The sequence below is a fragment of the Rhododendron vialii genome, chromosome 2a (genome assembly GCF_030253575.1).
Source record: "Rhododendron vialii isolate Sample 1 chromosome 2a, ASM3025357v1".
Taxonomy (NCBI): Eukaryota; Viridiplantae; Streptophyta; class Magnoliopsida; order Ericales; family Ericaceae; genus Rhododendron; species Rhododendron vialii.
The window spans coordinates 1,789,501-1,807,612 of NC_080558.1; the positions used below are offsets into that span (position 1 = coordinate 1,789,501).

The following is an 18,112-nucleotide window of genomic DNA, read 5'->3' on the forward strand; positions in this document are numbered from 1 at the left end:
GGTGTTTAACATAGATCTTATTGTCTTGAAATTTGTCTCTCCATCTACCTCCCAAGAGTTTTTGTACCAACGCATATCTACTTCATCCAAAAAGCACAATTAGGAACATGAATATTAGCCTAAAAAAATAATTAATGAGCAAGAATTTCTTCTTGTAAAAGTAAAATGATGACTAATAATAGTTACCTTAATTCTATATCTTGTTTATTCGTCTCTCAACACCATCATGGTACGATCATGACCTTTGTAGATGTACTTGTGAATATACTTAACAGATTTTATTCCAGGACAAACTTCCACATTGATATGAGAATTATATTTTTCTCGAAAGGTATGAATTGTATGACACCACATCCCTTTTATCAATTCGTTGACCCCTTACAGTATAAAGGGAGTAAAGTAATAATGGCATTGGTAGGCATACCCCATGCATAAAAATACGATTAACTTCTTGCTCATCGTGAATCACCACAATTACATTTTTTTCTCGAAGACACGTAACCTTTGTACTGAAAAAATAAAACAAAGCAAATATGAATCAAATATATAAAATCAGATTAAGCAATGCAATTGAGTAAATAGTTCTTACATTTTCTGCAAGTTACCGTCGAGCTGCATAAGAAATTGAAGAATTCACTAAATGCATAGGAAACAATTAATTTGATTATTACGACCAAGATATAAAATGAAACGGTTCAACTCGCATAGCCATAGACGCTTAGATTGTCCATGATTAGTTAAGTCCCAAGAAGTTATCTGAAATTTGAAAGAGAGTAATAGTCAAAAATTATCATGGGAATAACAACAGAAAGCATTTTAAAAATATATATAGACTCCCATAATATTAAATGAGTGACAAAAAAAAAAGGAACACAAAACTCCAGTTTGCGATGTGTTTGGTTAACATCATAATATTTTCATCGATGCATATATGGTAATGTTTAAAAGAGTGTCAATAACAACACATGTTCTAATGAAACGAAATTTAAAAAAATTAGAAAAAAGGTTTACAATTACTCAATTTGTTAATCTTGCAAAAAAATGTTGTTTTGACAACTATCAAAGGAAAAAAGAATAGGGTGTTGCCGTTCAAAAAAAAAAAAATAGAGCGTTAATTAGTTTTGCACTCTTTCTTTTCCTATGTCAAAAAAAAAAAAAAAATTGAAAGGTTTGAAGTAGCAAACGTTTGATCTTACTGTTAAAAAAAAAACGTTTGAAAACCACCCTAATTTTCGGCATTAATTCCCTGAATCACAGGGATCCATTCTTACCTGGAAATGTGGCTGTAAGCATTATTTTTCAATTTATGTGATAATCAATAGAAGTTTAAATGTCAATATTTGGTAAATATGGTAAAAAATTAAATTCCTGAATCACAGGGAATCAATCTCATGCATCCTTTTAAATGTGGTAGAAAATTAAATCCCTGAATCACAGGGAATCAATCACAGGGATCTTTTTTTTTTTTTGATTAGCCGGTTACCAAAATGTGATGATGATAACCCTTGACCAACCAACAGTCTAGATTTATAGAGGGGACATTTTGATCCGTTGGTTGTCTTTTGGATTCAAACCCAGTCCTCCCTTATCGATTTTGTAAAGAATGATTAAGGAGTCAGCATGCATGTTCCAAACGACAAATAAAATTGGCCATGAACCTAATTAAAACGTTTATAAGTTTAACAACAAAATCATTGTGAGTGCTCTACATGAAAAAGGATAGCAATCCAAAAAAAAATTGCAGTACCTCGAATTTAAGCTCAACGCAAGAATTCTCTAAATATATTTCTTGTGATCTTTCCTGTAGTAAAATAATAGAAAGTAAGAAGATGGTAGAATAAACAACAAAGTTAGGATTAACGCAAAAGACCCATGCAAGGTTGTCAAAAAAAAAAAAATCTCGCACACTCATATTTTTCCTTCCAATTTTCGGCAAAAGAAACGCAATATGAAAATTGAACTTGCATGAGAAATGAAAAAAATCCTTTGATGTTTGAATCCCTTGCAATAAAACTAAAAAAAATTAGTCAAGAAACTCCTAATTTACGGCAAAAGAAACCCAATATGAGTAAAACTCGTCCATGAAAAAAATCAAACTTGCATGAGAACTGAAAAAATCAAACTTATATCACTATCGGTAATGGTCGTTCAGGAAGTTGTTTTTGGCAAAAGAAACCCAATATGATTAAAAATCGTTTAAGAAATAAATCGAACTTTAGTGAGTACTAAAAAAAATCGAATTTACCTCACTATAGGTAATGGTTGTTCAGAAGTTGGAGGACATGGATCTATGCATGTGACAAACAAACCCGAAAAATGTGGACTTCTAAATAGAAGGTATCAATTGCACACAGTAGGTTGGTCTTCTAAGAAACGGGGACTTCTAAAACGTAGTGATAAGTTTAAATCTTCTAAAATTTAAATCTTATGTGATAAGGAAATCACAGGGAACCAATCACTCACACATTCCTAAATAGAAGGTATATTCCTTTTAGGTTGTGGACTTCTTATATATTTTACCTAATGCCTAAATAGAAGGCGGAAATGACTCCTTATATACAGTTTTGTCTATATCCCAAGTGATATGTACGTAATTCTCCTTTTAAAAATGCTAAATCAATTACCTATGGATTCCTTTTCAATTATCGATCTATGGATTTAAAATTGACTAAATCAATTCCATATATGTACATATTCTCATTTTCGGTTTATAATTGATCCCATAAATCATGGGATTTCAAATGTTTGGAGATACATACAAATTGAATTTTAATTAGAAGGGCCAAATGTTTTCTTTTTAATCGGAAGGAGTATTTTAGGTTTTATTTCATTAATTCTTTTCAAATATGTCGCTGGCTATACTACCCATATATACGAATTCAAAAACTAATTCCGTTTAATAAATATGTACCAATCTAATGGTCCAAAATATACGGATTCAAGGGATGAAATATTTACCCACCAAATCAAAGATTTAATAACTAAAAGAATTCGTTGAAAGATTTAACAAAAATCTACTGTAATTAAGCAATTGTCTTGGCCAATTAGCTTTTGCCACTAATTAAGCAATTACGTTTACTCCCCAATTCTCTTCCAAAATAGAAAATAGAAGGGGAATGTGTGATTAGAAAATGGTAAAAAAAAATTATCAATTTACGGACATGCCATTTTGTAGAATGGAGGGTAGAGATTTATGCAGGAGGAAGAGATAAATCTGGAGCGTTGGTTATCTTTTGGATTCAAACACAGCTCTGTTTTATTATATAGATAATTATAATTTTACTAATTTTCATTGTTTTGAGAAAGTAATTTACTATTTTTTGTTTGGTTTTTATGGGATGTAATAAGTAGATCATACTTGACCAGAATTAGTGTATTTTGGACAATGCGTAGTTTTATTTAGTTGCTACCTTGCTGCCTTTACCATGTTTGTTGCCTTAATGCCGTTACTGACTTTACAATTTGGACAATGTTTATGGAAATTAGTGTTTGCATTTTTATTTGGAATGTGATCATTAGTACCATCATTTTATTTTTTTGGAAGGAAATCCGTGGATAAAGCTGGAACCAAACCGTGATTCACGGTTCGGAATCCAAACCGAACCGTGAGACTTTTGGATTAGGATTGGATTGCATTTTCTAAAAACCGTGAGATACGGATTATGATTGAATTCATACGAATCTAGACCGTCGACAGCCCTATGAATCAAGAGTCAAAGACGGCGCCTAATCTATTGTCAGCTACAATAATTCTTAATTAATTAAAGTAGACAAATGCTAAGTGCAAAGAAAATTTACCCAGAAATGACCCTGAAAGAGTAAATCAATGGTACAGATTCATTTTGAATTGTATTTGTACCGTTGATTTGCCCATTCGGGGTAATTTCTGGATAGATTTTCTTTGTATCTAGCATTCCTCATTAAAGTATTGTTAATTAAAGTAATCCTAATTAAGGACCATAAGCCACATGGATCTATCAATACAGCTTCCTTTTAAATTTGGTTAAGCAATCTTTCTCTAAGAGTCAAGACTCGATAAACAAAGAGAATGAAGTACGAAGTACTCCCTCCATCTCTTTTTAAGTGTCTTGCTTCGTAACTCCAACTTATTAAAAAGACATCATCATTACACCTTTCACATCAACTTTTTCCTCTACTTTCCCTACTTATCCATCATCATGACACTTTTACTCACTAACTTTTCAAAATAAAATCTACTTTTAAGGACAAAATAGACAATACACCAACTTTTACCCCCCTAACTTTACAAAATGGACACTTATTAAGAGACAGCCCAAAATGAAATACTGAACACAAAAAAAGGGACGGAGGGAGTATTTATCAGTTACCTTTGCACGGGGATTCGCACCATTAATTAATACTGTAATTTCCTATGACGTTAATTGAATATAACTAAAACAATACTTATTAGGGTAAACTACAGTTAATCCCCTCTAACTAAGTTTCACGTGCACTTTGCTTCCTTTAACTTTTTTTTTGACACTCAACCCCCTTTAACTAACTGAAATTCAAACGGTCATAACTTCAAACGGTCATAACTTCTTCGTCTAAAATCGAAAACATGCAAATTGTATATCGATTTCGAGGTCTTGAAGTCAGCTTTCTAATGACACCAAAATCATATCACGATTCAAAGTACACAGAAAGTTATGATCAAAACGGTCTTTCTGTCTATCAGCCCTTACTCTTTTGATCATAACTTTCTGTGTGCTTTGAATCGTGATGTGATTTTGGTGTCATTAGAAAGCTGACTTCAAGACCTCGAAATTGATATATAATTTGCATGTTTTCGATTTCGGACAAAGAAGTTATGACCGTTTGAAGTTATGACCGTTTGAATTTCAGTTAGTTAGAGGGGGTTGAGTGCCAAAAAAGGAAGTTAAAGGGGCCAAGTGCACGCGAGGCTTAGTTAGAGGGGGTTAACTATAGTTTATCCTACTTATTATAGTACTCCTTCCTTTCTGATCTAAGTATGTATAGTGATTGTAGAGCTGCTGCGGAAACCGATCGGGGAACCGATAGATACGCAGGACCCATTCGATTTTTAAAAAAAATTATTGTACGGCTCGGATCATATGTACAGAACCCAGAATAGACTTGGTCACCGTGGCCATCGGTCCCCCTCGTCGGTTTCCTTAACTTTTTCGATGGTGATTGTATTTTGTTTTATCAACTCAAGTATCAGTTCTATCGGCCCTGTGAAAAGAAGGTGGAAGCAACTTTACCATAAATGAAAAGAGCAAAAACTACATATTCATACAACGTAAAACCAATACCAAATTTACAGCAACGGATGATGCTAAAAAATATATTAAATTTGTATAATACCACACATCTTTTACTTATATTCATCTATTCTTGTATTCTTGTACTAGAGAGAATTCTACACGGCCCCTCCGTGTAGAATGGGTTGAGCGGCAAAGTGATGAAGAATTGACACGTGGCAATTTGAAAGCAATTGTTTCATCTTTGTTAATGCGCGTTCTTTTTTGGTACCTTATAGAACATATACTTGATTATGTGAGTGCTAGAGACAAGAATAAATTATGACTCTTTAGAATAAAATGATAAAAACATAAAATCTTTGCACAGGTTCAAATGAATTGAAAGTTAGAGTACTTAATTTTTTTACCATATTTTTTTAATATATAAACAATCTAAAAAAATAAAAGTGTTCCAATTTTCAATCTGTTTGAATCGGTGTGAAGATCTTATTTTTCTGGTCATATTATTCTCTAGGGTCATAGTTAATTTTGGTTTCCAAAACTCTTATAATTAAGTATCTGCTCTATAGGATCCCAAAGAAAGAGCAGATACTTAATTATGAGAGTCCAATAGACAAAAAATAATTCTCATCCTTTAGAATTAAATGACCTGAAAAATAAGATATTCACACCGATTCAAACGGATTGAAAATTAGAGTGCTTAATTTTTTATAGCATGTTTATATATTAAAAAATATGGTGAAAAAATTAAATGCTCCAATTTTCAAATCGTTTGAATTGATGCGAATATCTTTATTTTTTTATTATTTTATCATAAATGGTCATAATTATTTTTTGTCTCCAGGGATTTCATAATTAAATATGTGTTCCTTCTTTGGGATCCTGTAGAGCAGATACTTAATTATGAGAGTCTTGGAGACAAAAATTAACTATAACCCTAGAGAATAATATGATCAGAAAAATAAGATCTTCACACCGATTCAAACAGATTGAAAATTAGAACACTTTAATTTTTTAGACTGTTTATATATTAAAAAAATATCCAACTTTCAATCTATTTTAACCGGTGCGAAGATTTTTTTTTTTAATCATTTTATCCTAAAGGGTCATAATTTATTTTTATCTCTAACACTCTCATAATCAAGTATATGTTCTACAATGTACCAAAAGAGAACGCGCATCAACAAGGATGAAACAATTGCTTTCAAATTGGCCACGTTTCAATCCTGCATCACTTTGCCGCTCAACCTATTCTTCACGGAGGGGCCGTGTAGAATTTTCTCTCCTTGTACTGATATCAAGTCCATGTTCTTTACAATTTTTTCTTCCCTAGAGTTGTGCGCTTGTTCTGGCGTTCTCCTCTGCTTTTCTCCCCCATCTCTTTCTTTCCTAAGTACAAGAGTTTCTGGTTTGCTAAGAAATACGAGCACTTCTAAGGAGGCGGCGTGCATCAGACATTCGTCTAAACACGTCTTACTAATTCATTATCATTTTTTGGAATTGGACACTCTTTGGTTATTTGGGACGCTCATGTGAGTCAGGTCCATTATTTAGACATGCATGAAGCACATTGGTAGCTGTTAGAAATAGACCTGCTCCATCTATGGTTGAGTTATTTAGTATATTCTCAAAGATACATGGACTGTCTATTGGTGGATTCATTTTTGTTTTTCTGTTTTTGAGTTCTATGTCGAGGTTGACTACAAAAGAAAATGAATGATGGATTTATCTTTTGGTGAACATCGTTTTTTTGATGCTTGACAAAATTTATATATCATTACCTTCTGAGCGACAAAATTTCTAATGCCGGTCTAGTTAGTTCGTGTTGGCTTTATCGATAAATTACCATGGAATTCTATGCCGCTTTCGCTTGTGTCTGTTTTCTGGGGGCCTGGTAGACATCTTTTTCAATTTTTTGCCTGTTGCTACAACGTCAAGAAGCAAGTTGAGTGGAATCTGTTTTTTTCGCCAATCTTGCTGGTGTTTTTATTGAGAACACAGAATTACAATGCACAAACACAAATGCCCATCGTATTATTTACTGTAATCATCACAACATCATTACATCTTAGCAGTCGTCGTTTAATTATTTGCTCCGCATATATTATATCTTTGTATAGAGCAAATTAAGCCAGTAATACGTTCAATGAGGCATTTTCAGGAATTCTTTGGCTATTCTTCCATTTCCTCCGAGAGGGTAGAACCCACCGGGCAAATGCTCACTGCCAGTGTTATACACGACCCTCAGAATCTCCCCCGGAGTTCTCTCATAAGAGATGGAGTAGAAATTCGCTGATAACACGTTGGTCTCTGTACGATTTTCCGCTCCTAGCTGAGGTGGGACTATGATGCCTTTATCCTTGATGCCGCACATCGCTAACTTATTTCTGAGCTCTGAAATGCGGATGGTAAACTCGGCCACCGTGTGGTTATATGGATGCACAAGTTCTTCAGCTCGCTCGTAGAGGTACATTCGTATAACCGCGTCTTGGCCGGATTCAACTCCCAAGAGTCCTGCCAAGAGCTGTGCAAAACAGATAAAAAGGGGAAAAAAGAAAAGTTACGTGGGTGATCAATCTACACAAACAATGTTCATTGCAGCCCCTTTCCGAGAGATTACCAAATAGAATGGACGATTTGTGCAAAAAATGGACAATGAAAGCTATTCTGTTAGGAATTAATTACCCGCTTAGTCTGGTAGCCGTTGATAAGAGGATTTGCTCCAACGTAACCAACAAGTCCCATGTATGGAATCACGTAGCAACTCAACATGTAATTGAGGCTATCACGATACGGGTCGAATGGAGGATCGAGTTCATACCCGAATGCTTCATCAAACAGTTTTGCAAAGTTTTTCGGGCTTACATCCAATAGAGGCCTTGGAAACAAACCTACTGTTTTTTCAAGGGCCCTGCAAAAAATTGGTTTGTTCACGCATTAACCAAATAGAAATTGCGTGTAATATTGATTGTAACGGGACAAGAAGATGAACCTGAGATGACCGACTTCTTGATACGCAAATTCCGTGATGATATTCCTCGTAAGGGAATCAAGTTTGGCTTCTTGGGCGCCAATGGGTGGGGGGCCGCCCAGAACTAACTGCGGCGCAAAGTAGTCGAGTCCATACCCAAGTGCTGCCCACAAGAAGTATTCAGCTTCCAAAAACTCAAGGTTCACTGCAAATTGCAATGTATCCACGTCTTCTTCATATACCGGGATTGCGTGGGGTGGATATGGTGACTCGCAAATAGGGTTGGATGAAGAGATGGAGATGCAGTTGCTCATGATTGACATCCATATTATTAACCTAATCAAGGAGAAAGTGGAGGCTAAGAGAACCCCCATTATTGCTGTGTTTGTGTGTGTGTGAGAGAGAGAGGGGTATGAGATGAAATACATGAGAGAGTTTAAGGCAATTTATAGTGAGGCTAAGTCTATGGAAGAGTAGCTTTCGCTTGTAGGATAATTCATACTCCTATTTCAAATGACCAAAATTTTGTAATATTTATTACTGTATCAACGAATAGAATTACAATATTTCGGAAAAAACACCCACTACTCCTCTTGCGTGTTTAGGAAAACAAGCACAAATCAGATTTAGAGGCATAGTTTCTAACTTTTACCCCATACACTAGAGTTAATTTGGACCACGCGATTTAATGTCTGAACATTTACTTGATCACACAAGCCAACCGTGGTAGGACCACCACATGCCGTGTAGAACGCATTCCGGGTCTCACGATAATGCAAAAAAAAATTGGGCATTCCTAACGGGTGGTGACAAGATACATAAAGTAAGAGGAAAATGTGCCATTACTACTTTGTATCAGACCCTTTTGTTTCTCTCCCTCTCTCTTTTCTTCTTTCTTTTGTGTATATAGGCGCACCAGCCTCCAAGGAAAAACGTAATTATCTGTTCAAAAATGGAGAAGACTTAATTTTACTTCCATTTACACAAATATATTTATACAAATTTTGTGGGACTTGGAATAGTCAACTTAAGGTTCAATATTGAATATTTCATGACAAATATATCGATGCTCATAGAGGAAACCAACTTTATTAATCAACAAAAATTACGATAATTTCTAATGGAATCAAATATTAACCGCACAAGTTCTTTAATTCAAAGGGGGTAATTTCAATGGTTTCAGATTCTCAATTTCTAGACGGTAGAGTTATTTTCTAGATTCATGTTTGTAGTTTATATTTTAAAGTATAATATATTGGTGTTTATGATAACCGATATTGAGCAAATTCAACGTACTGCTCGCTCCCAGTGTCATTTAACGAACGATTCAAAATTTGTGTTAGAACAATGGCACGAGATTTCTGTTATCATGATAAAATCTGACTATATAGATTAAAGTATAACTTTTTGATTTTTGAAACTTTTTATACATACCATGATAAAATCTGGTTATATAAATTCTAGTCAAAGTTCTAGTTATCAAAATTAAAAGATAAGTTTGGAAGCCATGAACGTACCAAATCAACCTTAGTTGATTACATTCCTAGTACCACTAAAGATAGGTACACTACATTTTTATACTACATAGTTACACTACATTTTATGTGGAACCTAGTACTAAAGAGTTTTCCAGTTTATAAAGAATCTTACATGAGGTGGGGTAAAAAAGGAATTAAGGGAAACAAGTGACGGATATTTTCGTTTAGGAGTCAACTTTTTGGCTTTTCAATTTCAATTTTTTGGTTTTTTGAATTATGGTCAGAATGAATTTTGAATCTGGTAGAGTGTTTAGATGATATGACCATAATACATTTTGCAACAGGAGTAGGGTTAGAAAGATATGTGATAAAAATAAATTATAAATTAATTTTTTACCAAAACCCTTTATTATTTGATTTAATGGAAAAGAAAAGGACCTCCGACGTTACCAATCTCTTTCGTGATTCCTTTTCCCTTCCTCTTTTCCTTTGTTTTCTCGCACTGTAGTGAGAAAGCAGAAATAGAAATGGCGGATCATGGGCCAAGGCCACATAATCCCTTTCCAAGCTCTATCCCTCCAATTAGAACACAGAGGATTCAACATAATATTCCTCAACACCCCAATCAGCTTTCGTCTGCTTCTCTCAGATTCTCTCTCTCTCTCTCTCTCTCTCTCTCTCTCTCTCTTCAACAGTGGAAGAACAGATCTGGAATAGAGGAGGAGATAACGTTCAAAGGGTTTTTTGGAATTATCCCAAAACAGAGAGGGTAGGGATGACTTTTGGCGTGTCTGGAAAACGAAAATAGGAAAAGCTCCTATGGACCTCATTCTCACTTCTCTTCTTTTTTCTTCAAATTTGAAAAAATCATTCTCGGAGAATGAGTTCTCTAGTTTTCAGCCAAAATGAAAAAAAGAGAAACAGAAAATGTGAAAATGAGGCTGCCAAACAGACACTAAATAGAAAACGCAAAAATGAGAATCCAAAAGCTTATCCAAGATGATTTTTGGATTTTGGCGTTTTTTTTTTCGTTTCTTTCGAGAATGCATTATGGTATGCATTTTGGATTGGGCGCCCATAACACTCAGAAACGAGGAAAAGAATACTGCTAATACTCTCACTTCGTATGTCAGTACTTGCTAGTTCATTTTCGACATTTTTGTCATGTATTGAATGATTTATATCTTTTAATTTGTAATGGATTTCCTGATTTTGGAAATTCTGTATAGTCGAATTAAGTGAAATTTATCATATAAGATCTACAGGGCGGTTCCGAGGGCATCTAAAAAAGATCTAAAAAAATACCAAAATCTCAATCTCATAGTTCTTGATCAAATTTTGATGATCCGAGTAGCTCAATGTGTCTATAACATGATTTTAAGGGTACCGTCTGTTTACATTAAGCAGTTCAGACCATCGAAATTCGATCAAAAATTTTGAGGTGTTTTTTTAGGTGTCCCCAAAACCACCACGTAAAATCTATATTGCATATTTTTAAAAATTCTTATTGAAAGGCAAGTACAATTTTTTAAAGTGTGTGAAATAGTAAAATGAACAAACAAACGCGGCCGAAGTATATTCTATTTGATAATACTTTTTCATCCGCGCTCAACAGAATGAATCAGTAGGGCTGTCCAAGAAAAATCGAGAACCGTGAAATTGGTCCGGACCGATCCGATCCGTGCTTTTTGGATTTTGTCCGTTGATTAATGATCCGGACACGAATTTGAAAAGTAAAAAATCGTGAGATATGGATCAGGATTGAATTTTCATTTCAAAACCATAGATTAACCGAACCAGATCGTGAAATATTTAAAAAATAAAAATATAGATATGTGTGTGTAATATATATAAATAATTATAATTTTACTAATTTGCTTGTTTGTTTTGAGAAACTAATTTGCTATTTTTTGTTTGGTTTTTATAGGATGTAATAAGTAGATCATGCTTGACTAGAATTTGTGTATTTTGGACAACAAAAATGCTACTTGCACAACCGTTGTGTTGGTTGTGTGGGTAATTCTGACTGTCCAAATGTATTTGGATGGTCTAGATTTTAAGCAAACTTTTCTAAGAACAAGTCTAACTTTTATGGGAAAGAGTTTGAATGAATCTTGGCCATTTATTACAGCAACGGACGGCTAGAGATTGGTTGTGTATTGTGTTTTACACAACCGTTGTGTATGTAGCACTTTTGTTTGGACAATGCGTAGTTTTATTTGGTTGCTATCTTGCTGCCTTTACCATGTTTATTGCCTTAATACCGTTACTGCCTTTACAATTTGGACAATGTTTTATGGAAATTAGTGTTTGCATTTTTTTTTGGAATATAATCATGGTAGTACCATCATTTTATTTTTTTGGAAGGAAATCCGTGGATAAAACCGGAACCAAACCGTGAGAATTTTGGAATAGAATTAGATTGCATTTTCTAAAAACCGTAAAATACGGATTAGAATTGGATTGGATTCATACGAATCCGATCCGATCTGAACCGTGGATAGCCCTATGAATCAGGAGTCAAAGACGGCGCCTAGTCTGTTGTCAGCTACAATAATTCTTAATTAATTAAAGTAATCCTAATTAAGGACCATAAGGCACATGGATCTATCAATACAGCTTCCTTTTAAATTTAGTTACGCAATCTTTCTCACTCGATAAACAAAGAGAACGAAGTACGGAGTATTTATCAGTTACCTTTACACAGGGATTCGCACCATTAATTAATACTGTAATGTCCTATGACCTTAATTGAATATAGCTAAAACAATAGGAGTACTTATTATGGTACTCCTTCCTTTCTAATCTAACTATGTATAGTGATTGTAGAGCTGCTGTGGAAACCGACCAGGGAATCGACGGACACGCAGGACTCATTCAATTTTTAAAAAAAAATTATTGTACGACTCGGATCATCTGTACAGAGTCCGAAGTGGACCCAGCTCCACTGTGACCAAAATTTTGTAATATTTATTACTGTATCAACGAATAGAATTACTCTATTTCGGAAAAAACACCCACTACTCCTTTTGCATGTTTAGGGATACAAGCACAAATCAGATTTAGAGGCATAGTTTCTGACTTTTACCCCATACACTAGAGTTAATTTGGACCACGCGATTTAATGTCTGAACATTTACTTGATCACACAAGCCAACCGTGGCAGGACCACCGCACGCCGTGTGGAACGCAACCCGGGTCTCACAATAATAAAAAAAATGTATAATTTCTAAAATAATTATTTAAGGGCCCTGTAAAAAATCAGTTCCAATGGATATCAGTAGATATATTTTTTGAATTTGTAGGGGCAAAACTGCTCGCCCCGACGAATTCAAAAAATATACTTATCGATATCCGTTGGAGCTGATTTCTTTTAAGGCCCCATAAATAATTATTTTAAAATTTATAGATATTTTCTTTATTTTTGTGGATCTCAGAGTGGGCCCCATATGCTTTTATATTTTCCATGTCTGTTCTGTTGTTCCATATGTGCTTACTAGGGTTTGCCCATGCCTGCACAATGCATTTTGAATACAACTAAAATAAATTATAAAACTATTGAAATGATAGAGAGATAGGAGGAGGAGTCATTGATTGTATTCGTGACCAAAACTAATTTAGAGGGGTGTTCGTTCTCAAATGGTGTTCGGTCTCAAAGAAAATTACAGGGCCGAGTGAGCGTCGCCTTTAGGAGCGGAGAGCTAGAAGAAGGGGTGTCTGTGTGTGCATGAGAGATAGAGAGGAATTATTATTGTTTGAGAGAGTGAGATATGAATTTTGAACGTGAGATCTAATTAATTACTATTGTTTGAGAGAGTGAGATATGAATTTTGAACATGTGATCTAATTAATTATTATTGTTTGAGAGAGCGAGCAGTAGGATTTATGGAGCAAACCAATGGTTATGATTTATAAAAAGATAAGATTCAAAAACCCTTCTCCCTTATTATGTAGATGTGCAAAGTGCATTTAGCTGATTGGTGATTAATGTTTTTTGGTTTGAGGTTATGTATTATTCCAAATTCGGGACTTGACTCTGCAGCTAACTCGCCTACCAGGTAATCATCTTGCAAAATATATACTAATTTTTTTGATAAGCAACAAAATTTTATTAAGAAATCGACATGCAAAATATATACTGTTACATGTGAATTTAATTTAAAAATACAAGGCCGCATTGAATTACTTTTGGCCGCATTGAATTGCATTTGGCGCTACGAATCTCTCTTGGCCGCATCGAATTACTTTTGGCCGCATCGAATTGCACTTAGCCGCTCCAAATTACTCTTGGCCGTATCGAATTGCACTTGGCCGCATCGAATGGCACTTGGCCGCTCCAAATTACTTTTGGCCGCATCGAATTGCATTTGGCCACGTGCAATTCCATGTGGCCAAGTGCAATTTAACGCGGCCAAGTGCAATTCAATGCGGCCAAGAGTAACTCGGAGCAGCCAAGTGCAATTCGATGTGGCCAAGTGTAATTCGTAACGGTCAAGTGCAATTCAATGCGGCCAAAAGTAATTCAATGCGGTCTTGTGTTTTTAAATTAAATTCACATGTAACAATATATATTTTGCATGTTGATTTCTTAATAAAAATTTTGTTGTCTATTAAAAAAAAGAAAGAAAAGAAAACAGTATATATTTTGCAATAGTAGTGCCTTTTTTTTTGGGTATGCTCTTGTCCTGTAGTGATGCCTCGTGCTTAGGGTTCGAGACGTAGTAATGGTCTGGGTACGTATTTGTACTTGGGAAGAGTTACCCTCCTTTGCTTTCTAGTCCTTTAATTAGGGACAGATACTATCTTTAGGTGATTATTTTATATATATCTAGTTTCTATTAATGAAACTATCATCAAATTGTAATAAATTATGCGTATCTTACTAGGTTATTTCAATTTCTTTTGGTTACATCATTTTGATTACACCCTTTTGAGCATTCTTTATGAAGTACTTGTCCCAAGTAATTTTTTTTTTTTTCTCGACAAAAGAAAAAAATTTATTGAGCTCGACAAGAGTACATCGAGAGAGGAGGCCACTTAGGTCCCACCCAAAAAAGGAGCAGAAGACCAAATGGCAAAAGGGAAACGAAAAAAAAAAACAGAGGGGACACTTCCAACAGGTCCCAAGTAATTAACTATAACCGAACTACATCATAATTACACAAACACCCTTATGTATACGTACCTATAATGTCGTAGGATTCATGTTTTACTACTAATTACTTGCGAGGTAATTGCCATTCGTCTTACATTAATTTGTTATAGACTTTTTATTTTGAAAGGCAAAAGGAAATTTTATTAACCTTTGAAGTTCTTACAAAGATTAAAAGAACCCTGAATAAGAGGCATCACAACAAGAGGAATGCATCTCGACTATGTTGATACCCAAACCCTTGACAATCATGTGCCAAACAAGGCCTATCGAAAACGGAGAAAAAACAGTTAACATGGAGTTAACCGCTCAAAGAGAAACAAATTAAGCACAGTTCGGAGTCCGGACAATCCTCTTGAGTGTTCCATTGAATACTCTAGATCCCTAGAAGTAGAAGCTCCATGGTAGAAGCAGATCTTGGCTGAGCATAGTAATCATCGAGCAAATTAAGTGGAAATAAATCCAAGGATTTACAGAGTATCGGGTGTGAAAATCATTTTTTTAATAAAAAAAATACAATAAAAAAGAAATACAAACATAAAGCTGTCAAGGATTCGTGATTAAAAAAGAAGGAACAATGATCACGTGGTGCCCACTCGGCGAATTTGGACCGTCCATTTCAATTTTGGATGGTTCAGATTTTGAGAGAGAATGTTGAGGTGAAAGGAGAGAGAGTGGTTCAATCTAGACCGTTCAATAACCTTTTGGATAGCCCGGATGTGTTGCTTGGGCACCACGTCAGCCGGGTGATGTGGTACCCACCCAGCACCCAAAAATTTCTCAATAAGCAGATTCCTCATTCCACTGAGTGCATTCAGAGCAATGTTCTGAATACCATACCAGTCAGGGTACCGATTTTTCTACTGGTACGGTACGTACCGGTACCGGTCAAATACCGGGTACCGTTTCGGATTGATCGCTATTAGTGTTATTTTCCTACTTAAAAAAAAAATTATAGTATAATATACACTTTTTTAAAATAAAAAAAATAAAAAATCCGGTATTTGTCCCGTACCGTCCGGTATTTGCCCGGTACCGTCCGATATTGCCCGGTACTTGAAAAAAAATATAAATTTAAAAGTAGTCCGGTACTGTCCGGTACCGCCCGGTACCAACCGGTATGTCCGGTACCGGCCAGTACCGACCGGTATTTGAGCCGGAACGAAATTAGAGGTATAGGGTACCGGATTTGGTCAAAAACGGTACGTACCGGCCTGTATGGAACGGTATTAATAACATTGATTCAAAGTAGCTACTGAAAATTTTGCGCTTTGCTTCTATGGAAGGTTGAGCGCATTCCGAATCCTGTTTTTATGTGATAACTGACTTATTGTATTGCTAGTGCATTGTCTGTGTCTAAAGGCATGGCTGAACGTAATTAGATCTCAAGTTAAATCGATTATCTTGTTTTATTTGTCAAATCCAATCGGAGTCCATCAAAATCCATGCACATTGGGTCCAAGGGCAGAACCAGAAATTTATTCCGCCCCGGGCTAAGGAAAATTTTTTATATACAAACCAAAAAAGAGGCAAACCCGTACATAAATATATAAACGACCAAAAAAAAGTACATTATTGAAGTTGTACCCCACGGTGTTTTAGAGAGTGCAAATCATCTATTATCAAATCTGAGTTGATATCTTTAATAAGCTCCCTTTCAATGTAGGTAATCATAGAATCTGCACACACACACACACACAAATTTTTTGGAAAATTCTACAAGAGAAAATAAGTTCTTTTTACAGATGCAGAACAAAGTGATCACATGAGCAAGAAAAAACCAAAAGAAATGAAACGAAAAGAAAAAAGAAAACATTCTTGGCACAATAGATTAGGCGTTGATCGGGCAGGAATCGTTGCTTCATCTTCCACTGTTTTCCCTTTAAATCTTTGTGAAAAAAGAAGATTGGAAAAAGAAGATTAGGAATGGAACAATTCTGATATTTGCCCACAATCAAGGGCAAACATTAGAAAAATAAAAATTTGTGCTACGTTCATCTTTATAGATTAGGAATGTTTGCCTGCCCTTGATTTTTTGGAAAGTTTCAGAAATGGTAAACGGCGAAACGACGTCGTTTTGACGCTGTGTTGGTCACAGTTTTTCAGCCAACAAGGGCTCCGTTTGGCTGTCCAAAATTCCGAAATTTCACATTATATCCAAATCAAAACAGAGTATTTCACAACAGTTTTCGATGTCTGATGAACAACCAAAGATGAACAAATATGTATTTCACCACAGTATTACGTTGGGAACAAATCAAGCCCACCGAGCACAAATCAAAACAGAGTAAAACATACCAAAGTTTTAATCAATTGAGCAACAAAACAATATATGAATTGGGCAACCAAAGCTTCTGTCAATATCAGTATATTCAATTAATTTTTTAGAACCAAAGCAAAACCAAGTGCCTTTCTCTTTTCTAATTTTTTAAGAGCAACAAACGCAAATAAACTAATGTTTATGACGACTAACTTTCACACACTACACAACAGTTGTGTAAAACACAATACACAACTAATCTCTAGCTATCTATTACTGTAATACATGGTCAGGATTCATCCAAACTCTTTCCCGTAAAAGTTAGACTTTTTCTTGGAAGAATTTGTTTAAAATCTAGACCATCCAAATACATATGGACGGTCAAAATTACGCACACAAGCAACACAACGGTTGTGCAAGTAGCATTTTTGTATTCCAAACCCCTGTTTGCTAAATGACTATTAACAGTTAGATACAACATTCATACGTCTTTTCTCTTTCTCAAATCATGAGTATAATTTCATAAATCAAAAGTACTGGCATACCTTTTCAAACGGTTTTGGAGACCATCGGCAGTGGAGGATCAATCAGAGGTCGAAGGAATCAAAGATGGAGAAGCAACAACAGGAGTCCATGAGGGAGGAAGAGGAACGATTTTGGTAGGAGTAGGAGTCGATAGTTTTGGCGGGAGTCGATGAGGGATTAGAGAGAGATGTTAGGGTTTTTCTCTACTGATTAAGACGCCATTGTTCTGTTTTGTGGGTATAATGTGAAATTGCAGAATTGGGCAGCCAAACAAAGCCGTTGTTGGCTGAAAAACTTGAACCAACACAATATCAAAATGACGTCGTTTTGCTGTGCAGCGCATGGGTGGGTTGCAGCAGAGTCCCATATATATTGCTAACCTAGAGTTAGCAACGTATTACGTACCCAAGCCCAACGTTCCTCCTCCTTAAAAACAGGGGGGAAAAAAAACCCTAGCTCCATAAACAATTTTGAAGCGAG

The 18,112-nt window shown here is 35.2% G+C and overlaps 1 protein-coding gene across 1 annotated transcript; it reads right to left on the reverse strand.

The window, feature by feature from the left end:
* Window positions 1-7,255: 7,255 nt before the first annotated feature.
* LOC131315866 (ferritin-like catalase Nec2) lies at window positions 7,256-8,646 on the reverse strand. Its single transcript, XM_058345082.1, has 3 exons — window positions 8,239-8,646; window positions 7,932-8,157; window positions 7,256-7,770 (listed from the first exon to the last, which is right to left on the reverse strand). Exons 1-3 carry the CDS (start codon window positions 8,643-8,645, stop codon window positions 7,390-7,392), a joined length of 1,014 nt encoding a protein of 337 aa, XP_058201065.1. The 5' UTR covers window position 8,646; the 3' UTR covers window positions 7,256-7,389.
* Window positions 8,647-18,112: the final 9,466 nt, after the last annotated feature.

Excerpts from the sequence above, each read along its gene's own strand:
- LOC131315866 (XM_058345082.1), bottom strand. The coding sequence starts at position 8,645 with ATGTATTTCATCTCATACCCCTCTCTCTCTCACACACACACAAACACA. Across the intron at positions 8,158-8,238 it reads CAAGAAGTCGGTCATCTCAG|GGCCCTTGAAAAAACAGTAG; the intron begins GTTCATCTTCTT and ends AATTTTTTGCAG. Across the intron at positions 7,771-7,931 it reads ACGGCTACCAGACTAAGCGG|CTCTTGGCAGGACTCTTGGG; the intron begins GTAATTAATTCC and ends TGTTTTGCACAG.